The sequence below is a fragment of the Acanthaster planci genome, linkage group LG17 (genome assembly GCF_054643075.1).
Source record: "Acanthaster planci isolate LZ-2023a linkage group LG17, COTS_SCS, whole genome shotgun sequence".
In the NCBI taxonomy this organism is placed as follows: domain Eukaryota; kingdom Metazoa; phylum Echinodermata; class Asteroidea; order Valvatida; family Acanthasteridae; genus Acanthaster; species Acanthaster planci.
The window spans coordinates 1,455,857-1,482,380 of record NC_141793.1 but is presented as its reverse complement, the minus strand read 5'-3'; the positions used below and the strand labels follow the sequence as shown (position 1 = coordinate 1,482,380).

General features: G+C 40.9%; 2 protein-coding genes across 7 annotated transcripts in view; both read left to right on the top strand.

Annotated features, from left to right (window-relative positions):
- The first annotated feature begins 319 nt into the window (after positions 1–319).
- LOC110977514 (polypeptide N-acetylgalactosaminyltransferase 1-like) lies at positions 320–20,505 on the top strand. Of its 2 annotated transcripts, XM_087147684.1 has the most exons (12): positions 320–477; positions 1,906–2,355; positions 5,222–5,393; positions 9,870–10,036; positions 11,122–11,329; positions 12,021–12,191; positions 12,635–12,752; positions 13,287–13,604; positions 14,346–14,444; positions 15,543–15,569; positions 16,150–16,281; positions 17,046–20,505. In XM_087147684.1, the coding sequence occupies exons 2-12, from the start codon at positions 2,142–2,144 to the stop codon at positions 17,178–17,180; spliced, it is 1,761 nt and encodes a 586-aa protein (XP_087003810.1). In that variant the 5' UTR covers positions 320–477; positions 1,906–2,141; the 3' UTR covers positions 17,181–20,505. The 2 variants fall into 2 exon arrangements, with proteins under 2 accessions (XP_087003810.1, XP_022087434.2); XM_022231742.2 differs by lacking the exon at positions 15,543–15,569.
- A 225-nt stretch (positions 20,506–20,730) lies between these two features.
- nek10 (NIMA related kinase 10) overlaps positions 20,731–26,524 on the top strand; it is a 29,808-nt gene continuing 24,014 nt past the window's right edge. For 3 of the 5 annotated variants that reach the window (XM_022231711.2, XM_022231730.2, XM_022231674.2), the window contains exon 1: positions 20,731–20,975. The gene's annotated coding sequence lies outside the window, so the exon portion shown is untranslated. Of the gene's footprint in view, positions 20,976–23,818; positions 23,942–26,524 lie in introns of all 5 variants that reach the window. The other 2 variants (XM_022231720.2, XM_022231693.2) reach the window with 1 other exon arrangement.

Genomic DNA, 26,524 nt, shown 5'->3' with positions numbered 1-26,524 from the left:
ACTTTGACTCGTACCAACGCTGACAGTCAAAAGGTAAATGTACAATACATGTTCACGACTGCACATTGTGTTGACGAGTCCACATAAAATAAAACTTCTGTGTCGAATCTCTATGCTCTAAATGTGTGGGGAAAACGACTACAGACTCAAATATAGAAAAAAAGTCACATTCGAGTTTTGGTGCAATCCTTCCATAGTCTTCATTTTTAAATCATATTAAAATCAATCAGATATGAAAACATGGGTGAACTTTAATCATGTGTGACGCAAAGCGCCAATGCAATGTAGATTTTGGTCTTACTTTTAGAGAACTGATTCCTACGCCTCTTGCGGTTCGAGAGGAGGCACGATTGTCGTGCAAACCCAATTTTGTGTCAAATCAAAATGGCGACCAGCACTGGCGCAGAGGATCGTTTGCTGCCAACGCGGCCGCGCCGCAATGTCTATGCCTAGGAAGAGTCGTCATCGCCGCTCTTTGTAAGTTCTGTTCAGTTTATCTATTTTCTTCAGAACATGAAATTATTATGATCTTTGCAGTGATGTCTGTGCCACTTTTAAGTCATGTCGACAGCTGTGGATCTTTTCACCAACGACTTGATCATGTTGAACCGGAAAGAAAGTTAAAACGCATGGATTGGACGTTACACGAAGGCATGGGTGGGCCTATTTATGCTAACGTTACACGTCGCTGGAAATTTAATATTCTTATTTATTGATGTGTTTGTTTGCGTTTGCCAGTTGTGTCCCCATTAATGTTCCATCATCTTCCATCATGTGCAGTTTTTACGTTGAAATGGGGTTTGTTTGGTATATGTCTGTTTGCAGTACAAGTTTCGATTAAGAAGAGTTTATTTGCCAAGTTTGTGTTGAGGTGTTCATATGTCCTGGGCAGACGGTTTAAATTAACACAAAAAAGGATGAGAGTTTACTTTTACAAGTTTAGGAAGAGGGAAAAACAGGTGTTCATAACCTTTAGAACCCTGTTCCTATGATAAAGGAACAAATTCTACTTTTTCAAAACAACTTCAAGAAAAGGGTTGGTGATGTCCTCTTTCATATCAGTAAGAAAAGGGAACAGGGATTTTGGTTTTGAGGGAAATTTGGGGGTAAAATGGCAATGTACATGACCGCCCTGAAGAGATATGAATGATGACAAATTAACGAATGTAGTCTGGTTCTTTGACCTGGATGGAGATTTTTTTTGATGAATCCAAAATGCCTGAGTTCGGGTAACCAGATGAGAAACAAAATGGCAGGATTCTGTGATTTGACAGAGCAGTTATCTTTTGCCAAACTGAGGTTAGAAATTTGTGGTTTTTCTTGAATAAATATTGTAAAAATTTACCTAACCTAGGCTTTTCAGGATTAAGTAATGGTTTCTTAAGGTCAAAATGTTAGTCTGAGAAAGTGGACTTTGGTTTCCTTATCATAGGAACAGGGTGCTAAAGGAAATGAACGCCAAAAAAACAAGTGAGGTAGTGGGAGAGAGTGGTATACAAATTACCAGACAGATGAGGCTCTCCATAACTTCAGTAACAAATGCTGATGATTATGATTTTGTAAACTAGGCCTACCCCCAGAACTGTGGGGTTTGGCGTCCGCTGTTGGGAGTGTGGTAGAAGTCGAAACCCACAGTTCTTGGGGGATATTTGTCAACATGGTTAATACCCCTAGGGAGAACTTAACTGGATGAAGGAAATTTATTAAGTCTATCAGCATCATCTATACACCTGTACATTCATAATGACCCTTTTACCCCCTCTAGGCCTAAACATTTCTGAATACTCTTCCATTGGTTCCTCTTGTGAATTTATACGGTTCGATGTTTTGCAAGCCTAATTCCTCCAAGGTGAATCAATTTTGACGGACAGTGGCATCGCTTTGGTTTCTGCATGTTTTTTCCAGGAAGTGAACTGAGCCACACCCCTACCTCAAAGCTCAGCACTCGGAGCAACTGGAGCCAACCCCCACAAGGCAGAAGAGAAGCGAGAATTGGACTCCTCATGCACATCCTCTGTCAGTAATTTTGACGGGCCATCACAATATAACTCCGCTTGTGTCTTGGGAGCGCAGGTTTTTCTACCGATTCCTACTTACTTTTTTATTTTAGCAGCTGCAATCTTGGAACTTTTGTCGACAACATGTTGCCCAAACGCCGGCAGTGTAAAATCATCATCGCGACATCCCTAGTATGGATTCTTATTGACTTTGGACTGTTGTTATACTACACCGCGCCTTGCATCGGGCCCAGCTGTGCTAAGCAAGATAACGAGAATAAACAGGGGCCGTTTCAACGGATCATAGAGAGGGCGAACGATTTCATGAAACGCAGGCCTGAAGAAAGAAAACAAATAGGTAGGTGGTTGACTCGTACAGCGCTAATTTAATCCCCGATTGGTGCTGCAAAGTGCCCATTACTCCAGTTTAAAGCCCGATCAGGGAATTTGGGTAAGGAGTTTCTTGCAGATTTCTGAAAGTTAAAACCCAGCCATGTTTACTTGCTTGCAACATGTGAGCCATGTACCCCAAGAAGAAAAACGCAAACACCACGATATCCTGCTGAATGGACAATTTTTACAGGAGTCAGGAAGCTTCTCAGGAAAAAAAAATGCCCAGAGGGTATTTACTTGGTGGGATTATATCTAGGATCAATATAGTAGACCCTACATACATGTGTAAGAACAACTTCCTGCATTGGTTTCCCTTTGCTGGTCTTCATTTATATTTTGCAAAAACGCAAGCGTGTGTGGTTTTCTTATTTTATGTAGATTTTCTAAAGATCTGTAATTTGAAACACGACAAATGACTCTAATTTCTGCCCCTGGCAACATGGCTTCTGTGAGTCCCATTTGGTAGACAAATAGTTGTGTCAAACGGAAAGGAATGGGTTGGATTTTTTTTTCAAAGTGTCGGATTTCTTGCAGTGCTGACCATGAATTATGGAAATCCATATCCTGGTCCCGTTCAATCCGATACATTCGTGCATGAATTGGGGTCGCTGAATATTAGTTTCCTCAACTGCTGCCATGCATCGTCAGGGTTTTTTATTAGTATTCTGGAGTTACTCAGTGCTGGCTGAGACGAGTCATTTAAGATGCAAAAATTCAGGTGGTTAACACGTGTCAGGAATTCCTCGGAATATTCCTACCGTCAATATAAAAATTCTCCTTGCAGTCATGCGTGTGTCAAGATGCGCATTAAACATTTACAATTACAATTCATACAGGTGACAGAGCCTTCGGCAAAAATCAACACTTTGGAGATGCTGTTTGTTTCAGTTTTTCTTTTCATTTATTCACGTACATACAGAAGTGTCGATGTACGGTGCAGGGAAGCAGAGAATACTAATAATACTCAATAAAATTTGGAATATTTTGAAGTCGCAGAAAGCCTCAGTGAACAGCTTTGTATTTAACCCCTGGTACCACCTTATCTGTTTTCCAAGCCTCAAAAGAAAAAAAAAAAAGAAGAAGTACAGATTGTTTTTGCCAGCAGTGCATCTCAAAATCTTGTTGGTCGTTGGTCACACTAGGCAAAAACTTCAGGTTTGTCCCAATGTTTTCCTTTTAGTCAAATTCTCCCAGTTTGTCCCGAGTGTATTAATTGTGCAAAATTACTAAGTTGAGATTTGTTTGAAGCTCAGCCTCTATTCTAAGTCTGAATATTGGCCAGCAGTGATGTGGCAGAAAGCTTAGCCTCAGAAAGTATAACCCCGGTGGTCAGGAAACTCACAAAGAACCATTTTTTTCATAATTGATTATCGGGTCAGCAACTGTATGCTTACACGTACCCAATTGGGCCAATTTGTTTATTTCTGCAAGTGAGGGCGGAGGTCCGATTCTTTCTGTACATAAATGCCAAATGTAAACATTTCATGCCAAAGGATGGATTGTATTGGTTTGGTGGATCTGCATGGGAGTAGAGCTTTTAAAGGCGGAGACAGATTTATGATGTGCCATATGAGGGGGGGTGTCATTGAATTTGCCAGACAATGTTGCCACAGGTTGGCACAAAGAATGGAAACATTTGTCATGAAAGACCAATTTGCTGTGGTACAAGTGTTTATAACACAGGGAAGTTGATTTGAAACTGGGAAAGTAAATAAGGCTGCCTAAAATATTTCCATCAGTGCATCGTTAAAAGTGAACTTCTCTGTGTAGGTCTGAAGAAAGTAGAAAAATATGTCAACAGTTCTAGTAAAACCCAAGACTTGGGGCAAAATTTCAGACAAACTTTCCCTTGACGTGTATTTGAAGAAGTTCGGATAAAATCTGACCAAGATCTGGATCTTGAAATTCCAATTGAAATGGAGAAAAATGACCTTTAACAGTCAACAAACCAATTTAATGATTTGTAGAAAATTGTTCCCATGAAAACTGCATTGTTGGCCAAAGGGGGTTTGAACTTGAAACTTCACACATCTCATTGATGGTGAAATTTCCCATTTGTTCCCTGATGCAATGTTTTAAATTTTGTAGAACCACACTGTGTCATGGGAAATAGTAAGCGTCGGGTTTTGTCAGGACCGGTCACATATATCTGAAAAAATGAGTCTTTATTTGAGTCCACTAGACGTACACGTACATTCCAATACAACCTCCGATTATTTGGGTCATGTGGGTGGGGTCCAATATTGGTATGAAGTCACTTGGCAAGTGAACAAACTCCTGTGCTGTGGGGCCGGTTTCCGGACACCCAATGCAGTAAACTGTGTTGAAATGCCCAGTAGTCTGTCACCAGCACAGTCACGGGATATTTGATGTATGGTACGAGATGCAACTTGGATTACATTTGAATGAAGGGCCCACCACCATACCCTGTACATGTCTTACGTGGTTGTGTGGCACAGTAACTTCCAGTGTGCCACAGCACCTGACCCCGCTGCAAGTAACAACTTGTGGAGAAGTGTGATATGGAGGTCTTGGCCTATAAATTGTTGAATTATTGTTGAGTTCTTGGGATCCAATCATGTCATGTGTAGTTTTAGAACATGGTAACCCTCCCCTCCCAAATGGTGATACAGAATCAAGATAAGGTTAGGGATGATTTGGCATTGAAATGGAGGGCATATTATTACACGGATTTAGAAGACAAATTGGTTCATGTGAACGGACAGTGGAAATCAACATCTATTTTTGAAAACTTATATTATGAAAGGAATAGAACTTAAACCAGAATCATCTCCTTGACACCATTATCAATTCGTCTCTCAAACCAACAGAGGTGCCTCGGCAGTTTAACTCAGACGGTCCAGGGGAGATGGGCAAGCCAGTCATCATTGAGCCGGAGAACAAGGCCGAGGCAGAGAGGCTATTCAGAATCAACGAGTTCAACCTCATGGCCAGCGATAGAGTATCGGTTAACCGGTCACTCCCAGACGTCCGTCCCCGCGGGTAAGAATTCGATACCATTTCCCCCCCCCCAAAAAAAAAAACCACAATTTGTGTCAACTTTAACCCTCTCAGATTTGTCCCAAATTCACAGGAGATTTGGAAGGATTATGAATGGCAGATCCCAGCCACTATGACCCCAAAGTACAAAGGATGTGCCGTTGGTTTCCTGCACTGTAGAGGATTTAGCAGGATTGTAGACATTTTGCGGACAAAAAAAGAGTTAATAAGTTGATGACTTACCGAGGCCTGGTTGATGGATTTGCAGCTGACACATGTAAAATAAGATGAGGCACCAGAGCGGCAGCAAAGAATCTGTTGAATTATTTACAAATGGTTTGGAGACTGACATAGTGTATAATTTGCTGTGTAGTATTCCACTGATGACAAACAATTGTTATTCTCCAAAATGATAAGCTAACTAGTTCTCCTCTGAGCGACACAGAACTCTATAAACTGTCTGTCCTCTTCAAGTAGGCCCCATCTTTATTCTGAAAGTCTGATTGGGCACATTTTCACACAAAATTTGAAAGTTTTACTAATATATGCCTACATCATAAGGACAAAGAAAGATTAGCTGTGTTTCCGGTTACCCGACCCAACCTACAAAATCACACAGAACCTATATCGTTTTATTTGACAAATCAATAAAGTATAAAAACTTCTGGGGCCTTGCCCCGAGCCAAATTTTGTGCACATGGTCCTGTACATTGTATTATTTTAATTTGTTTTTTCATGAGATGGACGGCTCTTGTGTGCTTGTATTTCAACAACCAGCTGCTTTACTGCTCAATCACAGAGCTGATACGTAATATTGACAAGCACATGTACAGTGTTAATCTGACACTGACTTAGTACCTGTTACAAATATACACACCCCCCAAAGAAAGACCGTCATCCGACCCTAATTTTTTGGGCTATAAAAATTAAAGAGTAAAAAAAGCCCATTTTACCCTCGACCAACCACTTTAATTTATTTTTCGGTGTAATAGGAAACAACTATTTTTTTGTTTGGCCCGACCACAGTCCCACAAAATGGGAGGTAAGTTCTACAAAAATATTTTTTTGAGACTGAAATTATAAACGGCACTTCCTTGGGGCCGCTGTTAATTCTTTTGATGGTGGGTCTTAATTAAAATGCCAGGAGTAATGCAGCAGTTGTAGTGAGATCAGATTAGGGAATCAAATCTAAAAATGGAGTTACTTTCAACTTTAACCGACTGACTGGGGCTCTGTGGGATCATCAAGTCATGTGAGCCAGATTGAGAGCCCCTGTTTTGCCTCAGGGCTTGCTGAGGTGAAGCAACTATGGAAGTGCTTGTCAGCTGAGGACAGGTCCTTCAAATGGAGTCCTTCTGAATGCCACAGGTCATCCATGTCACAGGGACATGGTTGTATTGGTTCCATCACAGGTTGGGACATGCAGGATGCAGGCTTATCAGTGTACATTGTCAGTCTCCCCTTGCTACTCTAGAGATCCATAACCCGACTACAGGGAGTTGTAATGACTTGGCCTGGAGTCAGATCTTTTCTATGTTAATAACCAAAGGCCACTAGAGTAATGAAGGAAATAAAACCCACTTCAGTGTTGGTTTTAAGCTTTGGTAGGGGTGGGTGGGAAATAGGACCATACCCCCCCCAGAAAGGAATATCCCTGGGGGAAGGGATTGAGAGAACAGTACTTCTTTTGGGAGATCTATTTAATTCTTCCTTCTTTTAAAAGCATGTAAAGTTATTGCCTCACCCCTTTAATTTTAAAGACCATACATGGTCAGTAAAAATGTTTTGAAAATATTCCCCTCTCCCCAACAAAATCCTAGAAATGGGCTTTTTGTTTTTACTGGGCAGATATTCAGCAGATGCAAAAATAAACTTTCGATCCGACAAGAAGAAAGGGTGAAATTTTGATAGTTATTCCCCCATCAAATCTTGCCATTTGTCTCATTTGAAAGCTTGCAACTGAAAAAAATATCAGATCCCAAAATGTCTGAGAACTTGTGAGAGTTTATCTCAGCAAGAAGAAATGGCCGAATCCCAAATGTGGGACTGTGCATGTGCATGGTCAAAATCTATCTGTATCCTGTTTGGTTCCATCACAGAGGAGGGAACACAAGGTTCCATGGAATGTCCATTTACTTCATAAGCCAATTAAGCGGCTCTCTTTTGGCTCCACTGACCCCTTCAGCATAAACATCCTTTCCTGTGCCAAACTCATTGCATAACACTTCCCCCAACTAAGAATGCTGTTCTTCCACAGTTATAAAAACCCTGATGGGGTTCCCTCGACCCCCCACAACATTCTTCACAGCCCACTCACATAGCTATTATCCTTGTAAACCCTCTGGGGATTTTGCCCTCTGCCTCTTCCAAAACAAGTTTTAAAGGAAAAGTCCCTCTGTTCCATCTGCAAGTAATCTGTTCAGTCCTGGATGACACATACACCTAAACTGTGACATCTGATAAAGTGATTTGTCCTGTCCAGAAAAATGTGGTCATATCCAGCGGTGCATATAGAAGAGATCATCAAGATTTATCAAGCCTGTGCTTGGAATGCTAAGTATTCTTATTAACACATAAGTACATGCCTTATTTTTGTATACATCTGTCCATAATTTTATGATTTTTCTCAATTAAAAAATCAAAATCACACTGCTAGTTTGTCATGTTAAATACTACGTGAATTGTGTATGTTAAAAAAATTGAAACTCCCTTAGAACTGAATTATTTTTGGTCAGTACCAGATCTGAAGAAATAAAATCTGAAAGATGCCCACAATATTCTCTATTTAAACAAAGCATATCAAACTAACGAAAATAAAACTGTTCTTTTTTAACCTAGCAAGACAACCCCTCTCCCCACCAGCCTCTCCTTTAAAAATAAACATCTCTGTCAATTTATTTTCCGGAACTGAACTTGCCCTTGCTCAGTCTCGAACAGGATACCCTCATTTTCTGGTTATTCTGAGCCCCAGATTCTCGGGGCCTGCCCTAATTTTTCTCCTCATCGAGGAAGCCACGATGATAGACCGCCGCTTTAAATGACATTCTTCTCCCCCATTGTCTTCAGCCACTGGTTTAAAGACAGCTGTAGAGGTTGCTGTGTCTGACCCCAGCATGATCGGCACATTCCTGGGTAACATAAACAATGAGGGATTGGTTCTCACCCTACATGCCCCAGCCAGAACATCTCGACTTAATCACGGCTGAAACTAAGGACAAAAGGACAAAGCCCTCTCTCTTGGCAATGTTGTGAGAATTAGCATCGTTGAAAATGCCGATTTTTGTCTAAGCGTGGTCTAGTCTAAGGAGGGTTGAACGGGTGAATTAATTTAAAAAAGATAGAATGCCTGACATTTCAACCCTAGCTGAATCTTTCTGAAAGGCGAGTGGAATTGTAGTCATTTTTATTTAGCTTTTATGTTGGCAGAAGTTTGGAGTGCTCGTGCGACTGAATCGTCTGAGGTCGGATTTATGCATTAGCTTCAGAGTCTTCAAGAATGTTTGATTCCTGCCAGATTACTTGTTTTCTCACAATTTCCTGTTCTCTTTCTGGTTAGGGTCGATGTTTTCCTCCTTTCCCTGATGTAACTATCCACGTTTACAGATTACGGGAAACGTACAATGTATGTCTCCCCAATTGGAAGGAAAATCCTTTGGATTTTATTCCACACAAACACTGTCAGGCAGAAAAAAACCAACTTGTGATGTGGCACATTAGTGTGTATTTAAACCAGGGGGTGATGCCACATCTGACTTGACACGTGGTCGGTCCCCACCCCCAGAGTAACATGTGCAGTCTATTGATTATTGAAATCCTGCCTTTGTTGTCCCACTATAGAACGGAAAAAAAGCAAACTTCAGGGATAATGCCAGCATTAGGCGCTGAGCTGTTTCAATAAACGTCGTGTAAACACCGGTTTGTAATATGCATGGGTCGATTCAATTTTTCAGGGGAACATGTTTGTATGACTGGCAGCATTTCTATGAACGGATTGTGACTTGGTTTTACTTTTTTTTTTTAAATACAGGATAATGTAACTGAAAAGGGCAAAGGGGACGGTGATTTTTTTATCTAGTGGTTAAGTGTGAAGATTTTGAGTTGTGGAAGTTGACGGCACAAAAATTGGTTACTTGTTGCTATGTTAGTGAAATCCTGTTGCTGTGGTGAAAATGACATTTAAAAAAGATGCCTTCCCATCTCCAGAAAAATTCTATGTAAGGACCACTTCCGGTGATTATTCCTAAAGCCCATCTTACTGGCAAGTTGCCATAATCCTCAATAGACCAATGGTACATTCTTCATACTTCAGTAAAAGGGTGTTGAAGAGCACTGTCTACCATAACATCCTGACTGTACCATAATGCTGAAAATTTGGTGTCGGTTTGAAAATTTAATATGTATAGGTAGGATGGTAAGAGTTCATAGATACAAAAACTTGTCTGGAGGTACTCTAGTTCTAATTTTCGTTTATCTCTGCAGGTGCGCCAATAAAGTTTACCCCAAAAATCTACCCACGACCAGCGTGATTCTGGTGTATCACAACGAGGCGTGGAGCACGTTATTACGCAATGTTCACAGTATTATCAACCGGTCGCCGCCGGATCTGCTGGCCGAAATCATTCTGGTGGACGATGCCAGCGATCAAGGTAACGGTCGCTCATTGGCTGTGCGTATGACCCATAGGGGGCGCTGTTCACTGATTGGCTTCCGTGTTCTGCAAGAAATTCTACAAGTTTGAAATTTCTGTCACAGAATGCTACCTGAAACTCTTCCTTTGCCTCTCAAAGCAAATCTTGATCAAAAGAGTTACCTTGATATTTGCCAAAGATTTGAAAAACAAAGTATTCCCTCAAAATGGCCATAAACCTGAAAATTATATGTAGACTTGAATTATACCAAGTAGTACTTTATTTAAAAAAAGACTTCACTCAGTTAATCAATTACTGCTCGAGTGCTTGTTATTTTTTTTAATCTTTCAAATAGTCTCTGTTTTTGAAGTACAGTAATCAAGGGATAGTTCTTAGTAGGAAGGAAATTAAGAAGGAAATTTCAGTGCATCCGTGTCAGGCTTCGGCAGACACTGCATGGTTTTAACATCAGTACAGGGTCCTTTTTATTGTTCATGCATGATTAACAGTTTGTATCTATGGTTTCCACCCCCTGAAGCTGGTCAAGTGTAATAAATGATGAATTTGATTCCACGTTGCAGCCAGCTTCCAGCTTTATTGTGCATGCTCAGTCATGCATGATTCATATTAAAATCATTACTAAAGATGAACAGATAAGTCAGTACTTGGGATGGAACTTCCAAGAATTAGAATTTGTTTTCATTTCTTTTCAGGGTGCAGTAAAAAATTTGTTGCTATCATTTTCTTCTTTTTAGTAATTTTTGTCTGAGTTAATAAAATTTCCAGTCTACACTGACATAAAAAAGGCAGACTGGTGCCAAAAAAAAGTTTCAACTTGGTGCGCAGTGCTCATTAAGAACTGCATTTCAACAAAAAAGAAATCAGCTAGGCGTACTCTTCACATCCTGTGCCAAACATCTGTGATCACACACGGTGATTTTCACGCGCTACTAGGGGATGTCACTCTTGAATAGAAATGTGTAACTTTTTTGTTCCTATACGGTTCGTATAAGGATTTTTGACAGGTTCCCCTCCAAAAAAACAAAATTCGTTAAGTAACTCATTTGATGAAAAATGATTGTGATTTTGACGTCTCTCCACAGAGCATTTAGGTAAAAAACTAGATGACTACGTAGGCAAGCTGCCCACATCAGTACGCATTGTACGCATGCCAGAGCGATCGGGGCTAATACGTGCCCGCATGACGGGGGCGGGGGTTGCCAAGGGAGATGTGCTGACATTCCTGGACTCCCACTGCGAGGCGACGGAGGGCTGGCTGGAGCCTCTACTGGCGCGAATAGCCGCTGACAGGTACGTCTGGTGGGACAGGTGGCCGGAAGATTTCTTGAATTGCTCGTTGGAGCCAAACTAGGTTGATTAAGGGGTGATGACACTGCTCATCAGTTGGACGGTGAATTTGAATCAAAGAGAATAGTGGAGGTAAACTGAAGAAACTTTCATGTAGACGATGCAGTTGTCATGGGTTGGATGAGGTTGCCATGGAGATGCTGCATGACTGTGATGGTAAGAGAGGCCAGTTCTGGGATGCTTGGATAAATGGCATGTTACTTACTTAAGGTTCCTTGGGGGGCAAATTCCTTGGTGCCCGTTGATGTTAATTGAGATTGCTGACAAGAAAAGGAGCAGCACTGAAACGTATGGCAGGAGTGCACCAGATTATGGTGGTCTGGTCACTGCCTCTCTGTCCGTTCAATATTTGTCAAAGATTAGCAAGCACCAAAGTGCTCTTCCAATTTTTACATTTTTTTCCCCTCTTTTACAAGTAGCTTTGGCATCTTGCAACTACTCGATGCTTCCTTTGAAATTTGGCCTCTCAGATCAGAGTAGAATTGTCAAGCTTTGTGTCAACCACAAAAGCTCTCCAGAAAAAACCAAACCCATGTTATCTGAGTTGTCCTTGTGTACTCCCGTTTTTAACCCCCATTTCAAAAGGTGTAATTCTCTGGTTTTAAAAAGTGACAGTTTTATTACACTTCTCTAGGAAAACATCAGTGTGCCCTGTTATTGATGTCATCAGCGACGAGAACTTTGGATACCAACATGGGAACGATCCGCAGATGGGAGGCTTTGGCTGGTCACTCTTTTTCAAATGGTATCCCATCCCCCACAGGGAGCGGGAACGCAGGCGAGGGGACATTACAGAACCAGTCCAGTAAGTTGGAAAGAGATTTTAGTAGTTGGATGTTGTCCTGTTAATTCTCAATTTGGCAGATTTGGAGCTGGGGCATCTTCTAGTGGATTTAATTGGGCATTATCTGCAAATGGGCAGTTAAGTATGGAACTTGCTGAAATATGAGCAACCTCACGATCCAGTGTGACTGGATCAGACCACAGTGTAGGTCTTCGCGTGAACCATGCATAAATTCTTGCTATCCTTACCGAGTTTGAACAAGCCTGTTCAATTCTCTGCTGTTGCTAACAGCTTTACCGCTTCTGTTGATGCCTTCATTAAAACCTCATTTCTAAACATGAAAACACTGAAATGAACAGAAGTGAAAGGGAAACTAAATTGTGTAATTGGGTATCTATAATCCAGCTTACTGAAGACCAGTACACAGTTGCGTTCACAACATGCCGTTTGTTATTATTCTTCAGATCGCCTACAATGGCAGGCGGATTGTTTGCCATCGATAAGAGCTATTTCGAGGAGCTTGGTATGTACGATCCCGGCTTCAACATCTGGGGTGGGGAGAACCTAGAGCTCTCCTTCAAGGTAAGATAATGCTTGTCCTTATGGAGTTGTGTTTATGTTCTTATGTTGTATGCTGAGGGTTTGCATGACTCCTGTGTGGTAGCCATATTGGTGGTCAATGGTGACAGTGCATGCTTTTTACAGAATGGCACAAATGACTTAATTGGATGCACAGGCTATTCACATACACCCTATGTGCTCATGTTCATCTTTCTATTGTTTGAATGTGTTTGGCGCCCTCTGTTGAGAATATAATACAATGCTAGCTCATTGTAAAAAAAAACTGTGATATTATATTGTGGTAATTTACTGCTAATTGTGGACTGATGACAACTGGGATGAAACATTGACCAAAATAAAAGTGACGGGTTTGTGACACATCTTACGGCGTTATTTCATGGCAGAACGAGAGTTTGAAAAGCTTGAAATTTCCTCTTTCAAAATTGTACTCCTAATAAGAAGAGTTAATATAACAGAATTAGCCCTGAAGCAAAATTTGTGAAATTGTTGAAAATCCTAGAGTTGTTGGATTCCTCCCCACCACTTTCTTTGTAGTTATGGATGTGCGGCGGCAAGCTTGAGTTCGTCCCCTGCTCCCACGTGGGCCATGTCTTCCGCAAGAAGTCGCCTTACCACTTCCCGCCGGGCACCAACTACGTCAACCGCAACAACAAGCGGCTGGCCGAGGTCTGGCTGGACGACTACAAGAACTTCTACTACCGCATCTCGCCTGTGGTGGCCAAGACAGACCCAGGGGACTTGACGGAGCGACTGGACCTGAGGAAACGGCTGAACTGCAAGAGCTTCAAGTGGTACCTGGAGAACATCTACCCGGAGTCTTCCTGGCCGGTGGATTACAAGTCCATGGGAGAGGTAGGTGGCCGGTGATGCTGATAAGATGTGATTCGGTTAGGATTCGAACCCACAGTGTCTCTGTTACAGCCTTGAGTCATTCTAACCAGAGGATTGCAAATCCATAGGAAAGGTAGGTGGACAGTGATGCTGATAAGACGGGACTTGAGTTGGATTCGAACCGACAATGTCTCTGTGACAGCCTTGAATCATTCTAACCAGAGGATTACAAATCCATAGGAAAGGTAGGTGGCCAGTGATGCCGATAAGACGGGACTTGAGTTGGATTCGAACCCACAGTGTCTCTGTTACAGCATGGAGTCCTTCTGGCCAGTGGATTACAAATTCTTGAGGGAGATAGTTGGTTAATTATGGTAATAATAATTAACTTAGGTGGGATTTGAATCCACATTTTGCTGATACTGCCTGGAGTCACCCTAGACTTTGAATTACAAGCTTTCTTACCCAAATAAAAGAAAATGCGACTAACATAGAAGGGATTCGACCTCTTACTTGTTCTTACTTGTGCAGCCTTACCATGCAGTCATTAAACTTCAAGCACTTTGTAAAACATTTTACAGCCAAAACACAATGTTTTCATTTAAATAGGGAATTCGGATTAACACGGCGTCCTGTGAGAAGTTTGTTTCTTCACGTCAGCAAGAGCGTTGAGTCTGTGGAAATCTACGTGCTCAGCTCAAAACTGTCCTCCACCCCGGCGTATTTTTGTTACTGTTGCACTTTTTGTTTGTCTCTTTACAGATTCGAAACATGCAAAACAACAAATGCCTGGACACCATGATGAAGGAAAGCGGCCACAAAGTGGGCCTGTTCGGTTGCCATGGACAGGGAGGAAACCAGGTAAGCCCCGGCGGAAAAAAAAGGAGGATAGAGTAAATATTCACCCATAATGCCTTGCACTTTCTCAAGCCAAGCAAACCACGTTGCGCAGTTTCCATCACCAGAACCCAATTTCACGGCGCTGCTAAGCAGTCGTTTTGATGTTTACAGAGGCTCCGTGGATTTCAAGGAGGCAGTAAGCACTGCTAAAGGCATGCTTACCTTGGAGGAAATAATTGCCTATTTTAGTGATGTTACAAAGGAAGTCTCCATGCTCATGCATGCAGTTTTTGTTCTGAGCGTAGCAACTTTCACGGCGCTGCTAAGCAGACGTTTTGACGCTTACAGAGGCACCGTGGATTTCAAGGAGGCAGTAAGCACTGCTAAAGGCACGCTTACCCTGGAGGAAATGATTGCCTAATTTAGTGATGTTACAAAGGAAGTCTCCATGCACATGCATGCAGTTTTTGTTCTGAGCGTAGCAACCGTGTAATGTTCACTGGGAAATATGCTAATTGCTAAGCAAATTTTTGGTGCTACGGTTAGCAAGTTAAATAATGCGTAGTATACATTTGTTTTCACTGTGTGTGAGAGTAGCCGAAATAATTTACTGCTAGATGTATGAAATGATTGATTATAGCAAACTTCTTTTATTATTATTCACCTGTGAGTTTGACCACATGTGTAACGAACAGTCCTATGTGTCTTCCAAACTGATTTTACATCTTTAAATATTTGCCAAACCAAAACTGTACTGGGCCCAATTTCATGGCGCTGCTTACAGCAAGCGAAAAATCGGCGCTCAGCGTAGCAGAAAATTCTGTGCCTATGGCGAACGTATCTCACTGGTTAACGAGGAATATTGGCTGGTACGCATGCATTAATCCCGTAACTAAGGATTCTGTGCTCAAAAGTTGAGCTCCAAATTTTTCTGCTAGTGTGGTTTGCGCAGAATTGAGATCATAAGTGCGGAATTCTGCAGTAAGCAGCGCCATGAAATTGGACCCTGGGTAGACAGCATGTCAAATTTTAAAAGTGCCAATACCTTTTGAAATGTATGATTTCAAATTCTTTTATCTTTACGCCTCTTCACCTAAACCCAAACTCCAAACAAACAAGCGTTACTCATACAGGTTACGATACCAGGTGGGTCGAAAATCACAAGTCCAACATACAATATTTAAACATTATTTGGGGTAAACGTTCAGTGACACCAAATTTCACCCCGGGTGTGTAGAAAAGTTTGGTTATCCTTCCATTAGGTCAAGACTTTGTCTTTGTCAGCCATTTCCTTTGCTAGCTGCATGTAAAGAGTAAACACTGCTTCATTCATTCACTCTGCCACTCTTAGATTGTACCATTCAGCGATTTCCTTCTTTAGTCATACTTGGGCTCAGGTTGACGTGATTATGAGATTTCGCCACCTTTCGTAGTCCACCTTTTGAATTGTTTCCCTTATGCAAGCATTGGTCATGGTACTCCAAAACCCTGCATGTTACAGCAATTGACATGATGTGGGTGGAGCAAAATTTTGTGGAAGATTAGATTGAGGTGGTGAGAACGATGGGGCTTATCAAGCAGAGGTGTGCGCTCGAACATACAATGCAGTTAGCAACACCAGGCTGTCAGATTGGTTGCATTGGGAAAGCTAGTGCTGTTTACAAGTCGACAATTAGAACATTCCGTGAAACTGGGGTTTTTTTTGTCTCGCATTCCCTCTGAGCAGATCTGGGCTATGACTAGGCTGCAGGAGCTGCGGCATGACGACGTCTGTCTGGACGTGGCCAGAGGCGGTCCCATCATGATGCTGAGCTGTCACTCACAGGGCGGTAACCAGCAGTGGGCGTACAACGCAGAGGTGAGTGGAACAACACAAGCTAATTCACAGTTCCGGGCATGGTCCCTGTCATTTTGCGGGGCGAGACAGGAAATGCGTTCGATAGAGACAGAGCCGTATTCCTGAAGATTTTCGATGAAGATGAAAATGTACTCTAGTGTTGACTTGCAAAAACTAAGCAATGTCAGATAGTTTACATGACCCATTGCAAAGTGTGTTCAAAGCCTACATTTTGGATTGCTCATATTTATGTTAACCCTTTCACGCCGGGACGCGTTCAGACACGCTGTAAAAATTGAGATCCTCAGCCCGCTTTTCAGCTATTATTCTCGGCCCATGCTCGAGCTAACACGGTGAAAGAAGGCAGACCCTGGCTCTTGTGTATGTGGTAATTGGTCTTTGTGTGTAGCCCAGAAATGAAAAGACCGAATTTGCATCATAATAACTAGCTTCACAATAGTCCCCACTTTGTAAAGAGGCAACAGGAATGTGGAAGCTTGAGTAGAGTCGCATGCCACCGAACAATCAGCCTTTTCACCGGTTAATTCATGCTGCGGTTTGGCAGGTGGCCTTCGTGGCCAAGCGAGGTTGGAATTCTTGGAGTTTGCTTTCGGAAAGAAATTCCCGCCGAGAAGGGGTTAATGAAATACAGAAAGCTGTTGATGAGTAGAGTTCAGTTGCGACTTTCTGATTGGATTGAAATTAGCTAAACACCTGTTAGTTAGACTCAAATTTGTCTGGACAACTGCTGTCTAACCTCAAAAATTGTTGTTTTTTTTCAACAGACGAAGGAACTGAAGCACAGCAACGGATTATGCATGGATCTGTCAGACAAGTCTCAGGATGAACCGGCTATGAAGCCATGCAACGGGCACCCCTCCCAGAGATGGCAAATGACCAGCTGGAATTGGAACGAGTAGGCTTAATGGAATGGGAAAAAAAGCCAGATCCTTTGTCACGGGATGCCTGGGACTTTGCCACAGAAGTCATTTCAGGAAGTTCCTATGGAAGTTTTGTTGGCACGGAAGTTCTTGGGAAATGCCTTGGGAGTTGTTGGAGGGGGAAAGGGAAGTCAGGCATTTCGCTGGAGTTTCCTTGAAAAATGAATTTATTATCACTGGGGAAAAAGTCTGAAGGGGATCAGTGAAATCCCAGAGATGCTAAATCGCAGCTGGAAAATCTGGCAATGGTTATGGGAATTTCCATGGAGTTGAGAAGGGTTATGGACTAGAAAAATACCCAGAATGAGATCAAGCACTGATGGAAGTCCTGGGAATTTCCTTGAAAATCAGTGATGGAAAATCCTGCAGTTCTGAAGGAAGTTCCTGTAAGGTTTCTGTAAAGATTAACATACGAAAGTTAAATATTTGCCTAATGGAGTTTCTTTGTGACCATGAAGATTCTCCAGTAATTCATATGACTTCAGCAAACCTTCCAGAGAAGTTGTGTTCAGTGATCTCTCTGATTTGTGAAAAGCATAACAGGAATTGCTTTTATGGATGCGAGAAGACCAATAAATGTGGCGGCAGTTGAATATTAATCCAAGGTCACAGGTTAATCTCAGAGTGAAAAGTTAAAACCAAAAGTTTTTAAAATCAGTAAGCCAATATAGTCGAACATTCACGGGGGAATTTACTGAATTTATGTCCAAAGTAATGTTGCAAGATGCCTGTTTAATACAACTGGTGTATTTTTTATCCGTACGTGCGTTCGCATAACTGACCGCAGAAGTTCATGTTTTTGGGATTGAAAAAACACAACACTCTTCATGAAAGCACATGTGGTTCTGGAAAGGAGCTGGTAAATGTAAAACGTAGAAGTGAACACCATTCTCCACAGTTGCCTAAAAATAGCTGGTAAATCAAAGTGTCAAGATCCGAACGCAGTAACTGTCATTCCATTCCGCACTGGCGTCTCAGTCATGAACTGTGGACTGTGATGTAATGTCAGGAAATTGAGTTTGGTTGGGTCAAGTTCCACGACTAGACGCAGAATACCATGGTTGCCTTTATACTCCCAAGCAGAATGTTCCCTTTTGTTGATTTCGTATCGTTTTATTTTTTTATGGACGATACTACCAGCCCCATCGCCAGTTTCAGGTATTAAGGGGGAGGAGGGGGGGTCTCAGCTAGGGGGGCCACATCGCAGGAACAAAATATAGTTGTCATGCTTATGCTTTTTACTGATGGGAGGGGGCAGCTTCCCGCCAGGGGGGCCTAGGCCCCTCAGCACTGGGTACTACCTTTGGACAGCAATTTGACTTAATTTGTGCTGCCAGAGGACACACTGCCCAAAATATCGAGAAAAAAAAATTTACTTTGTGTTTATTGTCTACTTTTTGGTGCAACTCCTTTCCTTAGAACTAATTTATGAAGAATGTTTCAATAGAGTTACATTTCCAACTCCATCTCCAACTCCTAATGTACATTTTTTTTTCTTATTTGATTTTCGGGAGTGTTATCACTGGTCATGTATTAAATGTTTGTCTTTCATTGGCTTAACTAGTGAGGCACGAAGCTGTTTTAATGTAGATAATGTACCATCTTCGCAAATGTAGGGTTATTTTAAAGTGTCTTAAAAAGTCTGTTTGTTGTTAATAGCATATACTTGCAGTGTCTTGCTTCACTGATTGGTCCCCTCAAAGCATGTTGCTTTAATCTTGGTACATTGGTCTGAATATGAGTTTGTTGGCTGTTATCTTAGGCGTTTGCTTCTTGGACCAAATTCACGGGAGACAGAAGTCACACAGTGCACTGGCAGAAATGTTTTGCAGCATTTAAAGTTTGTCTTTTCCTCGAAACAACCACAGTTTAATTGAATGACACTGATCTAATTTTTAAACTTGTTCATTTGCACGACATCGTTGCGCGGAATGTTCTATTATGGCTCACACATCGTGTCATTGATTAAACTAAGATCAAAATGCTGTTTTCTTCTGCTTGGAATGGTGTGCAGTTTGCTCAAACTCTAGTGCATGCCAGGTACAATTTGTGGATGATGGCATTTATGGAAGGTGGGCAACTTATCCCTTTAACTGTTTCAAGAAAATGAGGCATCATTTTTTGGGGGGGGGGTTGAAATAGAGCATGACGATCTTGTCTCTGTTCTTGTAGATTTGTACAGTGTTTTCTATCTGGTAGGTGCAAAAAACCAGAGGATAATTATAATAACAATCAAAGTGTGTGTTTATAATGCAAATTTCATTAATTAACCTTGATGAACTGGCTAATTTAGAAACTAATATATATGAATACAGACATTATTTTTCCAGGAATTGATATCAATATGGCAAAAGCAGAGCTCTGTGTAAATAACCCTTTTTTGGAAGGGTTTGTCAAACTTTTGTTTATGCACATATCTAAACAATGCCTGCTCAAGCCTCAAATAATAATACTAATTGTTGCCAAAAGATTAGTGTAAAAAGAACTTCATTTAACACTGCCCTCTGTTGGCCGCATTGATCATCGCTTTTATTCAAATTTTATACAAATTATCACTGTGGCCTTTTTTGTGCAACGGGAAAAAAAAAACTTAGTCGAGCCCATGTTCGTTTTCATCTCATGTACTCAGATACCATTCTGTTTGGAGTGTGAGCTGATTGATGTGACAGTCTCCCTCTAATCTGATCGAAATTTGATGGATTTTTTTTTTGGGGGGGGAGGTAATTGCTTGCAGGAAGGTTCAAAAACAGAAGTGTTTTCCTAATCATCAATTTAAGATCTGTCCCATCATCATTTCAGTGCAGAACTTGTCACAGAGTTCGAATTATTCCAATAACAGACATCAGCCAAATTTTGTACAAAGTTAGACGTGATGCTTTGGACAGGTTGGAAGACAGCAAGGAGAAAATAATGGTTTCTGTTGGATAGTTTGGAGATAAAGAGTTAGACTTCAACAATAGAAGACAATCAAATTTGTACCAACGTAAATGCATAGTTACTGTGATACACAAGTGCCTTTAATTGTATTGTTAAAATTAATTTTAGGAGAAATGTTGTGATGCATTGTGTTTCTATTTTCCCTTTGTATTTAATTTCAAAGCATGCAGCAGTGACATTTTGTCATTTCCCCTATTTTATTTTTGGAGTCATTTCATAGTGACCGACATCAAACAGTAATGTGATTGGTTGATGTCACTCGCATGACTTGCTAGTTTAGGTTAGTTTTCTTTTACTTTAATGGAAATGTCAAGCAATATTTTATCTTATATGTGTACAAAAATAAATAAGAGAAATGTGCTTAAAATTTCCTTTGGCATCAAGCGTTCTGGTTGCTTGGTTATTTGTTTTTCATCTCAAATTTGGAGATGGTATTTTAAATTGTAATTCAATCACTAATTTCTTGTACAGATATGAGCAGACGACATTTTCCTTCAAAGTTGGTGTGAGCCCTCTATCGTCTCGTTTGCGTTGTCCAGCGTCTGGTATCCGACCCTACCCAGTGGCTCGTGATATACCAGGCTACCTTGACAGGTGGAATTTGCATTAGAATAGGCACTCGTACCGTGCGCTGGTTTTCTCATTTCGACGACCCTCATCGACAATATCGGTTTTCAAGCAGAATTCGAGTGGTTTTGCTACAACTGTATCTGTAGATAGTGGTCAAGATACTTCTTGTACTCTTTAGAAGAACTCAGCACTGTTGACACTGAGTTTGAACCCAGGTGTGAGCTTTTTTTGGCGAGGTAGCGGAAGAGCCGAGAAGCATTTTTGAAGGTATGTGTAGAAAGCAATGGGTTGCAAGGGACGCCATTTCCACGGCTCAGTGAACATGCAAGATGAGACCGGCACCTTTCCGCCCACTGGCGAAGTTTGCCGAACGTCGCTGCTAGCCGTATTTTCAAGTAGCTCTAGGCCTACTTTTTACTGTCAATTTAGGACGCTTAGACCTACCTGAAAAGTCGGATTATTTTTGATCGCCATCTTCAAATATTCATTTTCTTTTTTCCTCAGCGGTGCCATGACATGTCATGCACATGACATACGTCACATAATAAATTTTACACCTTCAATTTATGTTTTTGGGAAAGCATCAGGCTCGGCAGAATGACAAGTCTGGTAGACAAGTCTCCATGCTATTTATTGCCTATAGGTGTCTTGAATATTGTATTTTCTGACCTGGGCCTACTTGAAAATGGTTAAATGGTTTCTTTGAAATTTATATAAATTTCTTCAAACATTTTGGACAGTATCTATCCGTATCCTACTTGTGAAAGAGAAGTATTTCTGTAGGCCTACAGGTTTTACCTTTTCAAATGCATTTTCTTTGGCTGAGTACCGTGGAAGAGAGATGTATAGAAAGATTTTGCTTTTGAACCCACACCTGCATTGGTCTGAAACATTTGTATCTTTGAAAATAACTTTCCAGCTGTTTTCAGAATAAAGGCTTGGCAGAATCTGTCATTTCCAGATTTTATTTCAGTAAAACTTGTGAACAGTTGGGCAGAAAGTAGGCTTACCGTTGAACACTTTGAGTCACCATAATGCCAAGAACATCAAACATAGAAAACAGGAACTTTCTTCCCCTTTACTGCATGAAAATTTCCTGATGAAAGTCTTAAAATTGAAAGTTGCGCCAAGCATTTAACACATGGGTAGTTATTTTAGAAGATTTTGCTGTTCCAAACTGTTTTTGGTACATGTATTAAAGTAAAATCTTTCCAGATGTACACGTATGTACGTTATGGCCTGTGACTGTGCAAGGTATATTTTAAGTATATTGTCTTTGCAGACGGAGCATAGAATTTGGAATTATTTTATACGTGGGATTTGAAAAGAAGAAAAAAAGCTGTAATGCCAGGCTTACTGCTGGGCACTCTACGATCCCCAAAATCAATACACGTTGACGGAGTCTGTTCCTAGTGGGGCAATTTGTAAAGAAAGACCCTCAAGCTATTGACCAACTGACTTCTTGTCTTTTTAGTGTTGTAGAGTGTGAGTGTTGCTTTTCAACTGTTATATTATAATTAATTCATATGTGGAGGCGACGCTTTGGTATTCTGTGTTGAGGGAGTACATCATTATGTTCAATGCATAGGCTGTTTGAATAGGTAAAATCTGAGAAAACGTAATTTACTTTAGAGTTGCTCTTTAAGTGAACAAATTTATACACTTACTGTGTAGCCAAAAGGGGAAGGGAAGGGAGATATCAAAAGTAACATTAAATTATTGGTAAATATATCATTGGTCAACTGGTATTAATTTTGATGTCTTTTTGCCCAGCCCGACGTGTATTACAACATTGTGTACTCAATGTTTGCCCCTGAAGGCTTGTTATAAAAACCCATAAGCCTACTCGGGTTGTACTTCATAAAGATATGCATATACATAATTGTAGAGTACAAATTGGACTTGTCTGCATTTAAGCATTCTTGCTTCAAGCATGGAAATTATGAAACAGAAGATGCGGTATTGTTGGTTGAAACTCTTCTCTTGCATTCCATTGACTGCATCGGCATTTGTGATCCTTTCCTATCTAGAATGCCATACAAATAGACACAGGTCCATGAACGTAATAAAAAAAATAAATCTGCCATTGACTGTAAATGTACATCTGCATACAGTGGATTTTTCCATTTAGATTACAAAACCACACAGGTCCAAAGCTCGAGGACTTGCTGTGTGATTAACAGAAATACGCCAATCTATCTGTGCATTTCATTGAAAACAGGTAGTTCGTCGGAGCTGGTGTTTGCATTGTATAATTGTGAGACATGTTGAGTAATGCTGGGAGAAGCACGCGTAGCTTGAAGTGCTTTTGTGCTGCAAGCAACTCTGTTAGTATTTGGGAATCAGGAATGCCATTACATTTGGGAGGCAGATCCAAATGAAACATTTGTACTTGTACGTGCACCTGCTTTTATAAAAGGAATTTGTGACATTGTATATTGACAGTTGCTGCATGGGGATGTATTGAAATGTTTGAAAAGGATTCACATAATGCAGTGATTCAAAATACAGGTAATGGACAGTCTGCCTTTGAAGTGTACCCCCAGGCGGCAAAAGAAAGACAGATTGTTGTAAGTTTCCCAAGCGGGTTCTTGCACACATTCTGCGTGTATGCAAAGAGCATATATTAAGGAATAAATTCGTTACACGTACTCTGTGTGCTTTGTGTCAAACCTGCCACTGATCTCCATCATAGACGCATGCCTATGCGGTGAGTACCAAAAAAGCACGCCCTCTTTTGTTCGGCTTGGAGCGGATAACATCTTCCTGCACCATTTGCGCGTAACTGAACTCTTGAGGTCAAAACTACACATCAAGAGTACATACATGTATGTCCGACTACATTTGTTGGCCACAGTGATCTTATTCATGTACAGTTCTGAACTTAAAGTTTCCAGTGTCCGCACAGTGTTTTCAGAGTAACAAGATCTAAGAATTCTAAAAAATCGTTACAAATGTTTGATAGTGTCACAGGCACGGAGACATTGGCCTTACTCTACTGAAAAGTGATTTTGATTGCACAGAAATGTTTCACAAAATACCTCAAAAGCATTAGATTGTCACAGTTATCCTAAGCACTGAAGCAGGTTTTTTTTATTACCTGCTCACAGTACCGTCCCCCTGATGACAGAGTGCCCTTTTCAGTTCAAAACAAGCCAGTGGTATTGTCTGAGACTTCTACCTCCCGCTGCGCGAGGAGCCAACCATTTACCATTCTGCACCCTTGGAGTCAGGTGTGTACAATGCAGTCAACCCCCCCACCCCATGCCACACAGAGTTGAGCAAAGTTCATAAGCCAACCGCTGGAATTTTTTCTTTTGCGGTTTAAATGCACAGCTAGGCATGAGTTATTGTATTCCACCCCTGTGCATGATAACCCAGAGACGTTGCTTAAAGGTGCAGTGTGTGGGTTTACATAATTACTTTTGGCCCAGAAAGAACCAAACTGTGACAAATTTATACGTGCAAACTCATCCGTTTGTTTCTAACAATTTATGTAGCATAACTTCCTCTACATTGCATTGGCTGGCCTCTTTATACGTTTTTTTCAACTGAAGCTGTAAAAACACAGTACCTGGACCAGACTTTTGTTGAACTCTTAACAAAATGTGAGCATTTTTCTCCCGAGAAATCAATGTGTATTCTATGGTGATGATGAGAAAACACATAGCAGTGGTTTATTGTGTTGTCATTTTGCACAAGAAATGTGCCCGAGTTTCTCAGTTCACTTGTGTCCAAAGTTTAAAATTATGCATCCTGCTTTATTGTTTTCATCACGGTTCACTGTTTCATCAAGTTTGCACTGTTTCTGGATATTTATGATGTGCCTTAGGTAGAACAAAGAAGTTCCTTTTTCATAGAATGTGGCGTCGTCGTCTCAAGTCCATTTAACATTTGGACGTTTTTCTAACCGTTGACCCTCTTCAATTTTCGTCTACTCTAGGTCATCATCTGGCCCACTTTTTTTTGGGGGGGGGAGTTATATAAACTGTCACTAATTTTTGGCTGTATTGTCATATTTTGTTAGTCACACAAGTTGAGGATGAGGGTATATTCCACGCTTTGCTGAACATTAAAATTAAAACCTTTTACATCCAAAGTCGTTTATTGTAATGGGTATGGCACGTCTTTTAAGAGGTAACAGAAAATCATCACCGTGACCAGAGTTTACGATAGTATTATTATTAAGGTCATCCATAAACCTGTGTACACACAATAGATTTTTTTTGCCAACTGTCTGTACCTGTGTAAACTCCATGACTCAACAATCTGCTATCTGCAGTACGGGTATTCTACTAAATTTTTTCTACAGGTACATGCCATTGTAGTTTTTCTCATTATAACTGAATTCAAACGGCCTAACATACATGTAGTCAAGTAATTTTTGTCGGTCTGTCTGGAAAAGATTGGTTTCATTGACTGCATTAATGGAAAAAGTGTTTTGAATGCGATACATATCTTATACTTCTAAATACGACCAGTTTGCAACTGATTGTCGCATATATTGAGCTCATTTGAAGGATTTCAAACCCGTGTACACACATGTGTGCATCATGGAGTTTTATGTTCAATATGTTTTGAGACTAAAAATATACACCCAAATGTTGGCGCTTGATCACAGAGTTGCATGAAGCTACTCTTGTGGAAGTGGGAAAAAAGCTTTTTGAATGATTCAAACAAGAAAAGGCTCTTGAAGGACAGCATGCGTAATTGAAAAACACGCTCTACTGTTCCAAGAAAATCCATGGCCATTTAATTATTGAGCGTAGTCAGGAAATGGTGCCCACCCAGTCTGTCCGTACAGTGCTTTACAGGGACTCATTGATTAAGTGATATTGGATACAGACTGCCAGCTGCAGTCACTTGTCTGTGCTGGCTTCACAATTCTCGGTTGATGCAGTTGATTATATGAAGAATGCAGGCTGATTCTCAACAAATGTGGGGAAAAAAATATTTGGATGGTCTGAGTTGATACCGCTGCATAACATTTAAAATGCTGGCATTCAGTCACTCTTGTCAGCATCCTTGGCAGCTTATCATACCCCAGTACCCGGAAATGTTTCTTAACATCTGTTGAAATGAAAATTTGCTCAGAGTTACATGTAGAATGGACTTTTTTTTTTGATTGGTATGATCGCGGTATGCTTATAGTCTCATTTAAATACATGTACTCATCTGCTACGCAAGTATGTTCATGTACATGTATGGCCTTCAAACGGTCAAGGAGAATTTAGAGGACACCAGTGAAACTTGAACAGGATGACTCCATGTATTGCAGGCCTACTTTATGGATTACACATATGATAAAGTTCAAAATATGACTGACCAAGTACTTCCTGGATAATGTGAGAGTTCATGGTATTTGACACATGATAAGATGATGGCATACTTCTCATGTGATGATGGCATACCATTCATCTCTGACAGGAGTAAGGACTACATAGTCTTTTGATCCTGACTTCTAGAAAAGATCCTTTTATTTTGTTCTATCTGTGAGACTTGAAGTAGGATGCGTATCTGTTACTAAGAATGCAAAAGGGAGAGATTTTCTTGGAGCACACTGTCCAGAAAATGGCCCTGAGGTGGGAGTTAATATTTGTGGTGTGTTTTAAAATTAAAGGCATTTGTTAACCCTACATGTACACTGTACCTCTCTTAAGACTCCTGAACACTGGCCAGGCAGCTTTAGTCTGATTTTGAAGGTTTGAGTGAAGTACATGTACACCTCAGCTCCATCACTGTTATAGTGTGGTACTTAGGGGCCCCTTGATAGCTGAAAAAGGAAGAGGTTCAGAAGAATATGTCATTGGTTTCCT

Coding starts and splice junctions, on each gene's coding strand:
- LOC110977514 (XM_087147684.1), top strand. CDS start 2,142: ATGTTGCCCAAACGCCGGCAGTGTAAAATCATCATCGCGACATCCCTA. Junction 11,330..12,020: donor GCGCGAATAGCCGCTGACAG/GTACGTCTGGTG, acceptor ACACTTCTCTAG/GAAAACATCAGTGTGCCCTG. Junction 12,753..13,286: donor ACCTAGAGCTCTCCTTCAAG/GTAAGATAATGC, acceptor CTTTCTTTGTAG/TTATGGATGTGCGGCGGCAA.